The sequence below is a fragment of the Beta vulgaris genome, chromosome 9 (assembly GCF_026745355.1).
Source record: "Beta vulgaris subsp. vulgaris cultivar EL10 chromosome 9, EL10.2, whole genome shotgun sequence".
Classification (NCBI taxonomy): Eukaryota; Viridiplantae; Streptophyta; class Magnoliopsida; order Caryophyllales; family Amaranthaceae; genus Beta; species Beta vulgaris.
Window position 1 is genome coordinate 51,552,092 of NC_079210.1, and position 14,035 is coordinate 51,566,126.

At 37.5% G+C, this 14,035-nt stretch overlaps 1 protein-coding gene across 1 annotated transcript; it reads right to left on the reverse strand.

Annotated features, from left to right (window-relative positions):
- Positions 1-1,185: 1,185 nt before the first annotated feature.
- On the reverse strand, positions 1,186-12,936 carry LOC109136146 (katanin p60 ATPase-containing subunit A1). Its single transcript, XM_019252075.3, has 7 exons — positions 12,465-12,936; positions 8,455-8,920; positions 6,475-6,672; positions 3,255-3,499; positions 2,585-2,737; positions 2,405-2,492; positions 1,186-1,686 (listed from the first exon to the last, which is right to left on the reverse strand). The coding sequence occupies exons 1-7, from the start codon at positions 12,584-12,586 to the stop codon at positions 1,405-1,407; spliced, it is 1,554 nt and encodes a 517-aa protein (XP_019107620.1). The 5' UTR covers positions 12,587-12,936; the 3' UTR covers positions 1,186-1,404.
- Positions 12,937-14,035: the final 1,099 nt, after the last annotated feature.

Genomic DNA, 14,035 nt, shown 5'->3' on the forward strand with positions numbered 1-14,035 from the left:
CCTTTCCCTATCTCTGCAACAGCACAAGAACTTTGTCTCCTCCCTGCATAAATCCCCTCCCCTCTATTACCAAGCTGAGTATTTTTCTCCCCTTGAAAATCACCTTCTTCCTTACAAACAAAAAGCACCCTCCTCCTCTCTTTAATGGCCCCCGTTTCTTCTTTGTGTTTCCCCCTTCCCTTATACGGTGAAGCCTTCAGCCACTGACCCCATCCCATCTCCTTCTCCCACTCCTCCGGCACCTCCGCATTGCAATCCTTATCACCATGGCCAAGCACCCCACAACGAAAGCAAAAATGGGGAAGTCTTTCATACTTATAGTCAATACTAGCAACAGCTCCATCCTTGCGTCTAATACGCTGTCTCCTGCGCAAAGGTTTAAAGATATTCAATTCCACCTTCACTCTACAAAATCGTTCAAGGCCAAAGTCATCAATGTCCACCTCCAAAACTGGGCCAAGGCCACCAGCAATGGCACGCACCTCCGTATCCGATCGACAATTGAAGGGTAGATTGTAAATTCGCACCCAGAAAGGTGACGTCTCCAGTACCACATCCGACGGTTGTGTATCGCCTAGAATTTCATCAATCACCAAAAGTTTTTGATCAAACAACCATGGGCGTCCATCCAAAATCTTGGCTTTATCCTTCCAATGAAAGAATTGAAAGATAAAAGAATTGGAATCAATTGCCCGCACCACCATATTACTATTCAGGCTCCAAATCTGAGTCATTACCCGTTTAAGAGCGTCGAGATTCACCGCCCGCGTCGAAAGCACCTTCCCCACCAGCATCAGTGACGTCTTCGCCGTCAGATTTGTTGACTCTACCGCCCCCAAATCCACCACTTCGTTCTCCTCCTCCACTATTCTCAGCCGCCTGCAACTTTCGACTAACTCGTCTGCCATAATCGATTGTAGCCGGCCGAATTACACGGCGACAATCGCCAGACTCGCTGGGTTTATGCCCTAACTCCTAGAGAGAGAAGGGGACTAAAAATAAAGAATTGGTAATTCTAACTAAATGCTCAAGTGATAAGCAGTTTGATAAAGCTTAAGGGAGGTCTCGGATTCGAGCCTCACAGTATGCAAAAACTCTTGTTGAACAGATATACCAGTTTCAATGCTCACAATCAGCAGAAGCTTAAAACAAAGGGCATAAGCAAGCAGGCAAAACTACTTGCTGTTATAGCAACAAAGTATTGGTATCTGCTCATTAACTGATCAGATGTTAAAATTTACAGAGATTTCAGATCAACAGAAAATACATAACTAATGTTATACAATATATGATTACAGAACACAACACTTTCTACACTTCAGGAAAAGAGTGCAAAGACAAACCCAAACCTGTAGATGGGCAAAAGAATTGAGAATAAAAATACCAACATAAGCAATTGTTCTTTTATGCTGATCCAAATTCGGACAACCATTTCTCATGGCGCTCAATATCAGCAGCGGAGACACTTGGTTGAACTTTCCTCAATGCTTCTTCAAAGTCGCACATCGCAACTGGGTCATTTGAGATCTCATCTTTGGACATGTTTTTGATCTCGTCTCTAGTTTTGCCAGCTATTTTACGTCTCATGCCATTCAAGGAAGCGTCCCTGCAAACATTTGTCAGATCATCTCCACTGTATCCCTCTGTTCGTCTAGCCACTTCCTCGATATCCACATCAGTGGCCACCTATAAAGCAATGGCATACTGGTTAATGTTTCTAATCAAACATATAAAATATTCAGTTCCAGTGCAAAATAAAGCATTTCTTCCACAGCGATACTGCAGTGTACAATAAAAGGAGTTTGGACAGCAGCTAAATAAAGCGGAGATGTGCGAAATATGTTGAAGTTGGTTTTGACAAGCATACACTATTCCAGCACATACACCCAAAAAATTAAATTTCAGAATCAGATGGCACTTTCCATGGCCATCTCCAATTCCTTTTTACCTGTCTTTTTGTGACCTATGCTATGCACATGTCAAAACATATATTATAATAACAATAGCATATTTTATATTTGTTTGAGAAAATAATACTCGGCATGCAAATAAGACATCAAATCTCAATCCGGGAAACTGGTTTCTGGTCTGTATAAAGCTATAAAAAAAATTAATTTACTCGTTCCACACAACTTCCCTTGTGCAAGAGCACTAAAATCTTTCTATTATCCACCCAATTGATGCAGCCAAGTGCAAAAGGTGTACAACCAGACGCCTCGAGCATTATAGCCTGATTGAGGCTAGTCAGTCATGTCCTCATGTCATCCCCCACACATTACACATTGATAGAATTTTTATGGATAAACATCAACTACATTCAAAGTAGACCACTAAACAAACAAGAAATAAAAGTAGAAAAATATCAAAAATAAAACTAGATCCAAGAGGGAGGCCTACTGCTCACCTCAACAGTTCTCAAATTGATCTTTATAAGCTCCTTTCGGCTCTCAAGATTCGGGAGAGGAATGTAGATACGCTTTTCCAGTCTCCTCCTGTGTTGCAATAACCACCATTTAGTCAAAGAGTAATTAGATTTGAAAATGCTGGATTCGAGCAATCCAAAAAGGATGAAGTTCAGTAAGACCTGAGTGCCTCATCGATATCCCAAGGAAAATTTGTTGCTGCCAGAACCATGACTATCTTTCGATCTTCACCAGAAGAGCTGACATTTACACCATCAACTTGAACAAGTAACTCGGATTTGACTCTTCGAGATGATTCATGCTCTCCTGAAGCCCTGAAGAAAAAGACAAAAGTCAAACTAATTACACGAATAGCCACAAGTGTATTAATCAACATTTTCTTAACTTCTTGCACCATAACCGAACTTAAGGCAAACAAAGTTGAGCAGAAGAAGACAAACAAATTGCGAACTGCACATACATAAGCACAAGCACAGAAGAACATTCAAGAGGGGTGTGGAAGAGAGACATATCCTAGTGTCAATATGGCTACATGTTTCCTCTGTTCCATATTCTTAGCAACGACTCCCTTATTTGCAAGTTTCACATTAATTGCAACATTACCTTATTTGGTAATAATGTCTCTATATCTCTCTCCTATCACATGAGTCCCTCATTTATCTATTTCTATTTCTCTCCTCTTCACATGGCCTCCTTAGAAAATATGCCACCCACCCACCCCTATATGTTGCAATTAATATGGATATCTTCCAGTGAGCCTAACATTTGAAGAGAGATAGTAATGAAGAAAAATAAATTGACATATAAAATGCATAAAAAAGTTGAACTTACCCTCGAGAATTGCAGAGGGAATCAATCTCATCAATGAAGATTGTGCTTGGAGCATAAGCTCTAGCCAGCTCAAACAAGACACGAACCATACGCTCACTCTCCCCACGCCATTTAGAAGCCAATGTAGCAGAAGAGACATTGAAAAATGTTGTCCCACACTCAGTGGCGACAGCTTTAGCCAAAAGTGTCTTCCCTGTACCAGGGGGTCCAAACATTAGTACCCCTTTCCAGGGTCTTCTAATACCCTGTAGAATACAAGCGAAGTTCAAGTTCCAGCAAAAATCCTCCTTGTAAAATTCCCACATTTTTCAACAATTTATAACATATTTCAAAACCAGAAAAAAAATTCCAATTCCATGACAATATAAGGAACACCAGAGCAGGCAACCAACACTTAATAATCAGACAGACCGAAACAAGAACTTTAAGGACTGAAACATTAGTACCCCTTTCCAGGGTCTTCTAATACCCTGTAGAATACAAGCGAAGTTCAAGTTCCAGCAAAAATCCTTGTAAAATTCCCACATTTTTCAACAACCAGAAAAAATAATTCCAATTCCATGATAATCTAAGGAACACCAGAGCAGGCAACCAACACTTGATAATCAGACAGACCGAAACAAGAACTGTAAAGACTGTTCGTATTCTCAAGTAATGTGAAACAATTCCAACCAAAATTCTAAACATAATTCAAACCCAATTCTGGAAACTAACAAACTACATTGGGATCTTTAGCCAAAAGTATCTTCCCTGTACCAGGGGGCACCTATATCCTAAACACTACTTGAAGAATAAGAAAATATAATATCCCAATATAACTCAAAAGTTAATTCCTAGTCTGAATTGATTAAAAACTATAAAACATCTAATATATATCTTTTTAAAAAACATTCTAAAAAATAGCCATACTCTTACACTAATAAAAAAAATTTAAGTTTCTGAATATACTCCTTTCTTCCCTTGTAATCTGCATCATCACCCCCCCCCCTTAGAAAGCTTGATCACAAGCTTAAAAGAAGAATGATGACACCCCACTCGACACCAACAAGCGACTAGACAATTCTAGTGGAATCACCAGTATTTAGTCGAGGTGCTGAATATATGCAACAAGAAACTATTTCGAGTAGGAGGGTTAATTGCGCTTACTCCAAGGAGCCATAAGAGAATTTGCTTAAGATACCCCCCCCCCAAAGTGAAGCACTGTTTAACCATATGGATATTCAGCAAGATAACGAGTGCTTTTCAGGTAAAGTATGGGCAGCAGAATTGTAGAAGTCTTAAATCAAAGAAAGAAAAAACTACCATGTACATCAGTTAATACAGTATCTATGTTGAAATAGCTGAATCATAGTTATGAAACTTTTCAGCTTTGCATTAAATATCTCCCCAACACTTCACTGTGCTTTATTTATCATGTAGTAGATTAATCTATCAGTGTAGTAGATTAATCTATCAGTCAAATTTAGGGTGTAACAGTAGTCTGTTTGCAGGGATAAACTTATTTACATTTGACAACTCCCCTATCCTGCATCCATAACAGTCTCTGAAGGTATACCTGGTAGATGCACGGGATTGTATGAAACATACATATAAAAGACTTGAAGGGGTGGAACGTGGCCACGTGGGTATCATGATATCATGAATACTGGAAATTTGAATGACCTAACGGACAATCCATTGAGTTAAGAAGCAGCCAACACTCAGTTAGAGTAACATGAACCAAGCCTAAAGGTCATTCAACATGATGTCCTTCGTGAAATTCCTCCAACACCTAATATAGATAATCTTTCTGTCCACAGGAAAGTTGTCAAGAATCCCCATCTCCTTTAATTTAAGGATTTAAACGGATCTAACAGACCTCAGTAATAACTGAACTTCCCACATCCTCTCACCCTCACCCATTCCAAATGATACTTCCTCCGTTTAGAAATAGTTGCACCATTTCTAACTCTCACGCACGCCGATGTATGATTTCAACCATTAATATCTTTAATTATCAATAAGTAAAAATTATAAAAAGTTTATTTTAAAAAAATTTACATCGAGACAAATCTAACAAGACCCCACACGACTATGTTTTTCCTAAATATAAATCACCAAAGACAATCTAAGTGTAAGATGTGAATAGTGTACAAAATAGAAATGGTGCAACTATTTCTAAATAGAGAAAGTATATGTCAAGGGAAGACCAACGATGATCATTTACTTTTTTAGTAAATGTGACACTTGTTAAGATAGTATATGTGATTTTTATCTCCGAACAGTTACACCCTTAATTTGAAAGATAGACGAATCTACTACTCCAACTATCATTATCATCACTCCAAGATGTTCAGGTCACATGTCCTATCTTAATAAGATGTTCATGTCACTCCAAATACCTAGAAAAATCAGTAAAACTTCTCCAAAGGACAAACATTCCCACCACAAGAATATCATTATCATAAATAAAAATAAAAATATTTCCTCCAGGCATCACAATAGAATATCATTATCAATGAAGAAATAAAATGAACTTATGAAAAAAATGTGCTTGAGGTTATTTGGCAGTCCAATGGTTACCTAGAGTCAGATCATCCTTTTGTGCCCATTTCTACACCTTCCTTTATCTTTCAGTAGAGGCAGTAAAAGCTACTCCCTGTGTCCCTACTCCCTAATAAATAGGTCACATTTGATTGGGGGTTCTTTATTCAAATATTAGTTAAAATACCATAACTATAATTCACCGTTTGAATCTTTACCTCTTCACAATACCCATCTAGTCTTTCTTTTATATTCATTATTAAGAAAACCGGTAAGGGAATAAATACTTAATATTTAAATTACTACAATTAGGAAGTGGTCTAATATATTGGAACAAATGAAGATGAAAACCCAGCCTATTATTTAGGGATGCAAGTAGATTAATATACAAACTACATACAATGTGCTTAAGCTGGGGGTGGGTAAAAGATTTTAACTTAGGTACCTCAAAATCTCAAATACACAACCATTGACCATAAGACGAAAACCTCATTGGTAACTTGATAAGGCATATTACATCTAAGCCCCAAATTCAATTTTGGAGTAACAGAATCCTCATTATCTTGTTACCATAAGCACATTCACACCACTATAATTTAACTGATGATGAAAAAATAAAACTAACTGAATTCTAAAGAGAACACGAAATTATCCAATTCTTCTCATATAAAAGGTAAATAACAAAAGAGTGATATACCTGAAAATACTCTGGCATCCATAAAGGAAGAACAACAGCTTCCTCGAGTAGTCTCTTTGCCTCAGTAAGCCCTGCTACATCTTCCCATCTTACCCCAGGGGTAGAGTCCAAAACATCCCTTTCAAGCATAGCAGCCAAATCTGCATCAGGGCCCTCATACTGCCCCCTTTTTGATTTTCCGTCTTCAGAATCAGCACCCTGCAGTTCGCCAAACAATAAGGAGCAAGGACTGAAAAATAATGTAAAACCTCGATCCCATAACACAGTCATTATAGAAAAAGATCAAGCCTGACTGAAGGAAATACACACTTGGAATATGATACACGATCAGCCCAAGTTTAATTTAAATCAAACATGAGCCCGAAGTCCAACTTTCAAAGTTTAGTACATAAAGAGAAATTGTGCCTACATGCACGAATACACCTGAATCCTATTTTGCTCTTTAAACAGCGAATAAAACAAGGATGCTTTATAGTGGATGGCAGTACAACAGAATATACATGTCCTCTAAAATAGCGTAGTATGAAATACGCAACCACATTGACCATTATGGCCCAACTAGCATGGTTAAGCAAACATATCAATTTATTAGTTCCCGTTGTTCAAGCAAAGGAGACTGTTTGTACCTTTGGTCATGGGGCCACAAACCTACTCAAGGGAAACAAAAGTTCTTTGTTTAGGTCTGGTTCAAAGACTTATCAACTTCCTTCACCAAAGTTACTAACTGATCATCCCTAAGTCCATGGGTTTTTTGAACGTCTCTGCACACCAGAAAGCGGAACTCCCTTGTTGGATAAGGAAGCAAAATGTCCAAATCATGACCACCTGTTCCCATTTTCTTCTTCATTCACCCACCACAGCATTCTTTACCCTTGCTGCACGCCAAAGCCTTAGACTGCTTCCACCAACAAGAGAAGAGAAAAAAGGGTGGGAGAGAGAAAAGTGGGGTTTATGGATGTAAGAATCCCGAGCTAATGTTCACTGATCAATCACCCCGTATCAGAACAAGGGTCAGTTGGAAACAGTTACTCTGTTATCACAATAATAGAGTTGTTTAAATCTGATCTCCTCTCTCCCTAGTCCCTACCCCACCCCACCCCCATCCCCAAAGAAACTCCCATTGAAGGCGTGAGCCACTTAGGCATTGGAGTGATTTCATGTCGATAATGATTATCGTTGAGTTGTCTGGGTCACTGGGATGAACCTTTATTATCTAGCACTGGCCAGATTTGAACACTTTAGGTCAGATACAACCACTCAACCATGCACCAAAGGAAACAATAGTAATTAGAGGAGACAAAGCTTTGCTGATTGTTGGGGAGAGTGAAGTGAAGACACGAGTGAGAAGATAAGTAAAAAAGACACAAACAATGATAAAGGAAATGATAGGTGGTGGGAAAATGAGAGATGGCAATAAACAGTGTTCGCGATGTGGAGGTGGTCAGAGAATGATGAAGATAATGGAATGGGATGTGGTGGGAGTTTTCAGCGTCTAATGGAAGTTACTGGAAGTGGTGGGTCTGATACAGTAATTGTAGGTCCTTAACAAAACCAAACAATAGCAAGGATAAAGAATGCGTATATCCAAAAGTTCTATATTGTAGACCTCAATTCTTTAAGATCAAACATTAAAAATTTCTAAACTATGCCTTTGTTCCATAATCCCTTTCCATATCAGCCAGATGGCCGCTATCATTGGGAATCTCAGAAATTGAGCATTAATGAGAATCAAGAAGAGCTACAGCGTGCTTCAAATGTGATTTACTGAAAAGGGAAAGTATTGAACATCTTAAAACTTTGAGAGGTAATAAATATGTTTCCCTTTAAGCATACCACTTATACCACTAAGATGAATATGCTAAAGACCAGGATCAAGGATATTTAATTGCTAATCAAAGATCAATAAGATTAGCAAGATGATTGCTCCACAAGCTGCACCTTTATAGGAAAAATGAAATCAAAAAATCTCAGTGAACTTACTGATGTATCTCCCTTGCTTGACTTTCCAGTTCCCACTCCTTTTTTTCCATTAGCAGATGAACGAGCTCCAGTCCCAGACTTTGCAGGACCACTTGTCTTTGTTCCCCGACCAGTTGTACCAGGTTTTGCAGGACCACGAGCCCAAGCCCCGTCTTGAGTTGACTTTCTCATTCCCGCTGGACCTGACCTTGTAGATCTCCGGCTTGTATCACGACTAGGTGGTCTCCAAACATCAGGATCATCCATTGGACCAGAAGAAGAAGTAGGGTACTCATCCAATGGTTGAAAGACAAAAGATGACTTAGTAGAAATGGGTGGTGAAGGAGGGCGTCGGCCCACAGGAGCATCCTTGAAAGACCTTCTCTCCGCATCCAATTGCTTTACAACTTCGGTTTCCTCATTGACAGATTTCTTTACATTCATCCACTTAGAACGAACTAGAGGATCATCAAGAGTGTTTAAGTGCCTATAACCAATCAAGCATTTATAAGTTTCTGAACAGAACTCACTATAAAGATAAAATAAAATAAAAAAACAAAGCCAAATGGACCAAATCTCAATTAAGAATAAAAATAGTTTATGTCGAATGGCAGTCTCAACTTAACTAAAATTTTAGTAAGTTAGTAAAATTCAAAAGTCAAGGTCAGTGAATAATTAAATCACACAACAATTCGCTTATCGAAATAATTCACAGGAGTCCAAATTCAACTGCTTTCCAAAAATAATACTGCTCCCACAGCATATGAACATCCCAAAGTTGATTATACAAAGTCTCACACACATGATTAGAAACACTTTTACATATATTGATGCAAGAAACAAAGGATATATCAACTTATAAGCAAATACTAACATGCCACGTGCAATACCAGTAGGCAAATGGTCACATTCCACTTCGGACCCCAGTAAAAGCCTTGAGAAAAAAAATCAGAGTCAACTTAAGAGTGTTCGGCTGCAACAATATGGAATCTTACACTAGCCAATATGGTAAGTGATCATCAATGGTCTTTTACCACTTTAACTTTCAACAACCTAGGTCTCTGTGAATTGTAATTACTAAGCGTAAATCACTTTGAGCCATTATGTCCTTTCCCACTTATCTCAGTAAAGATTTCATCAGATATTATCTACTTTCAACAACAATGAACTTTCCACTGAATATTTTATGACTTCTGGCATCTACACAGCAAACCCCGCCCCCCCCCAAAAAAAAAAAAAAAAAAAAAAAAAAAAAAACTCATTTTCTCACACACACTCTCACATCCCAAGTGATAGTGGCATCCTCCACTATTCTTCAATCTCACCATTAATTTTTTTTATTTTCAATTTTACTTGCTATCTACAATAAAGCCATGCGTTACAATAAACTCAAATTTGCAGTCATGTGTTACAATAAAGCCACGCCTGCCCAACCAGATTTTTAATGAGTGTGCCCAAACCTAACATGAAACTTCTTTGAGAGTGGAAGGGGTAATTATTATGTTCAACTAACATATGCTATAGTAAAATTACTACAAAAAAATTGATAATTCATATCCAATAAAATTAAAATATTATACTCATGGTGTTGACATCGGATGCACTCTCGATCACAATAATGGTTGCTAAACCACTTTTACGGGAAATGCAGACGGTTTGCAGTTGTTGGAGCCTGATATATTAGTCGCAGTAAGCTTAGATCCTTTTTAATGAAGTTGTGATGCGTTAACACAACCAAGATTTGATACCAGGATTAGACTCCGTGATTGGGATGCATCTGATACCCACGCTAACTACCATTTTCTATAAAAAGGGGAGTGAATAGCCACCATTCTGGATGCTGTGGTTTGTAAGCATCGTCTAACAATCCTTCCTTATTTGTAATTACAAAACCTAGTGATAGCACAAGACTTCAGCTGATAAAAGTCTTTCTCCTAGTAGTAACAACTCCTTAACCTAGTGGTCTTGGCATAGTGGTTGCTCACTTTGTCCCTTAACCAATTGGTCGGGGGTTCGATCCTCAACCTTTGGGAATGGAAAGAGATTCTTGGCCAGCCCTTTACCCTTAAGTGGAGCACCCAGGGCGAGAGGAATAGTCACTGCTGTCGGCGGTGGATACCTTGGTTGTTCACCAAAAACAAAAAAACAACTCCTTACCCCCCCCCCCCCAAAAAAAAAAAAAACATCAAAGTTAATGAATATTCACTTTATAATTACAAGGCTATTTCTCAATTCTCAACTCTGGTTCATCAACATTATTTTTATTAAAGCTTCATTTAGGGAATAATACTTCATCTCCAAGCCTTGCTTACATTGTCAGAACATTCATGTAGCCATGTAGGTTCATCCTTTGTATCACAAATCAAGCCATAGATTAGGATCTCATAGTGAAGCACAAAAAGTGCAGAGTCTTATACCAGTACAGTCTAAACTAGTAGAAAGGTGACTTCTGAGAGAACTACACATCATTATCTACAGAACAAGTAGAAAACGGCACTACCGAACAGTACTATTAATACTGGTAGTGGTAGCAGCAACACCATAACTTCCTATTAAATGCCCTCTTATTCTCTTCATGAACCAAAGCAACCTCGAGGTAATCAAACTGTTTATGAGAACCTATGTCTGAATTTCCTTTCATGTACCTCTCTGACGCATATTACCACCTATAGAAACCTCTCATTTCCTTACTGGCTCATCAAGATGCCTCCTCTTAACATGACCAAAGCATCTTAACCTTGCCTCTCACATCTTCTCCGCATTTTCTCTCATCACTTCATGCTTATATTAGGCCACTTATCCAACAAAAGATCTGTGTTTCAGCCACCAGAACTTATATAATTGAGTTTGCTTGATTTGACCAACACCCATGTCGATGTCAGGTAGCTACAGTTATTTTCCGTGTCCAGCTCACAACAGCATAGCTTGTCAAAAAGGTAATTTGATGCATTACTCCACTTCAGCCACCTAGCAGTACTACAATAAACAATATCTTCATCAGACTCACCCTTGCGCTGGATCTGAATGATTAAAACAAGGTCCTTGAATGAAATTCTTTTTGAGAAGGATATCTCAGTAACAGACATAACGCTACACTGCTATAAGTGCCTCCCATAATCAAGGCTTTGACCTTCTCAAAAGCTTCTTCCAGCCCAATCCTTCAATAAAGTCTCTTGCAATCCTAATCCAAAAGAATAATAAAAAATCTCCTGCATTTTTGTCCTCAATGGTGCACTTTGGAATACAAGTTGCATTCAAATTGTCAATCCCTCCTCAACTTCTTATTCAAATTCAGAATTGGTTTTACAAGCATGATAAATTATCTTTCCACCGTTATTTCTCATCCTAGGACGATAAATTTCTTCAAAGAGATCAACCATACCGCCATTGCTAACAGTAGAAACCTATAACTATAATTCTCACTATATCTCAAATACAAAACTAATCTACAGTCAAAAACATGCTAGTGCTCCAATACCCCGCGGTGATGTCTACAAAAAGGCATATTGAAACAGCCAATTTCCACTGTTCCACACCACACCACCCCCATTCACAAGGCTTTCGAAGGAAGTAAAAGATAAACACTACACAAATTGCTTTTATAGACAACATGTACAATCACATGGAGGGTGTTCAGTACCTATGCATATAGTACTGTTCGAGGGGTCGATAAACTACTTCCTCGTGGATGTCTATTTGTGGGGCTGTCCACCTAAACTACGGTCACATTCGCGCCTTAGAAAAGCACAAACGTCTCTAGCATAACGGGTGAAGTTTACACAATTTACATTATATTCACAGACATTTCACAGCTCTTGATCTCCAAATCAACTGCTAAAACTTGCAAAGACTTGTACATTTGTAATTACACACCTTCCTTCGCTATCTTTGCTCAATCAAAGCTCCTAACACATTGACAGTAGCCAAAAACATAGTAATACCTAATTGATGAAAAAACCGCAAATGCAACTCTAAATTAAAGCTCAAAACATAATCCAATTGAATCTAAGGTACAGAAAAAGCAAATTTACTTGTTGATTTGAGCAATGGCGCCATCGAAGAAGATAACAGAGGTGTCGTAAAGTCCTTCAATCGCATATTCTCTCGCCAATTTCAAATGATCTTGTAATCCCGTCAACGTTGTTTCCACCATTTTCTCTCTCTCTCTCTTACTCTCTCCTTTCGAAGTTCAATTTCTTCAACTTCTGAAAGCTCGATTTGCCGATGAATTAGGGTTTTTTTTATTTGTGAAATTTGGGGATGAACGTGTGGGAGGAGAGAGAAAGTGCGGTGACGGTTTTGCAACGGCAATCGGAGTGAAGTGAAATTACTGTAGTACCCCCCACACCCTTGAAGACTACTTTTTTTTTTTTTTTTTTTTTTTGATCTACCCTTGAAGACTACTTATTGACGAAATTTGTCGGAAAAGTGAAAATTAAAGGATGGTTAATTTGTGACTTTTGTGGGGAAGTCATCTTCAAAAGAGAAAGATATTGTCCAATAAAGAAAAGAATGGTTTTCTTTTTTAACTTTACAATAAATTTGAATTGCATTCCCTCCTTTGTTAAAATTATTATATAATAGTGATAATAATTTATTGCTAATGTGTATAAGGAGAAAAAAAAATTATCAAAAGTTTTATCTAATTGTATTAAAACTTCTAATATAAAATCAAGAGTGACTATTAAGTACAAGTTCGTACTTCCCTGTAGGCAAAATTAGATAACATTTTCATCTTCTGCATTGATGTTAGAACTAGGGGTTCATGGGTGGTTAACCGTCTTGAAACAACATTTCGGATCGGCAACCGTAAGTTTCGATTCGCTCTTTTTGCGAACCGTAATTGTTTAGACCAATTACCGCTTAAGCGGTTAACCTTTTTTTCGGCTCAGTTTTTTGGTTAACCATTATTTAATTTATACTATTATGTTTTACTTTTAGTATTATATATTTTTAAGTTTTTTTTTGCATATATTTTAACATTATATATACTCTAATATAAAATGTATTATAAAGTGGATAATAAATCCAGTGAAAAATATAACCAACACTAATAATTCACTTCATTTCCTAATTATAGTGTTTATATTAGTACCAGAGTTTCCAAGTAATTACATACTTTCCCAAATTGTTGTAACTTAGAAACAAATATTAGAATTAATGTCATTGTTTGAAGATGTTTTACAACAATTACATAGAGAAAATAATATTTCGGTATTTCGGTTAACCGTTCACTTCAAAATCATAACCTTAACTGTGTCGTTTAACCATTAATTTTATTGGTTCGGTAACCATATCGTTGAAACTTTTTTTTATCGTTACGATAACCATCCATTTAGACCGATATTTCAGTATTTTGGTACGCTTTTTCGATTTCAGTTTTTTATGAACACCCTTAGTTAGAACTAGCATAATAACCTTAACTTCTAACATAGTCATCATTAGAGTGAGTCCATTGGATGATCTACAACCTAGATCAAGAGGAAAGAGGTAGAAAATATAACAAAGAATTAGATAACACTTTCATCTTCTGCAATGATGTTAGAACTAGTATAATAATCTTAATAACAATCATTAGAGTTAACCCATTAGATATCTACAT

What these genes read in the sequence shown, in the direction of transcription:
- LOC109136146 (XM_019252075.3), bottom strand. Translation starts at nt 12,586, where the DNA reads ATGGTGGAAACAACGTTGACGGGATTACAAGATCATTTGAAATTGGCG. An exon ending in CAAGCAAGGGAGATACATCA is followed by an intron (nt 6,673 to 8,454) that starts GTAAGTTCACTG and finishes GGCGAACTGCAG; the next exon opens with GGTGCTGATTCTGAAGACGG. An exon ending in TCCCTCTGCAATTCTCGAGG is followed by an intron (nt 2,738 to 3,254) that starts GTAAGTTCAACT and finishes CTTTTTCTTCAG; the next exon opens with GGCTTCAGGAGAGCATGAAT.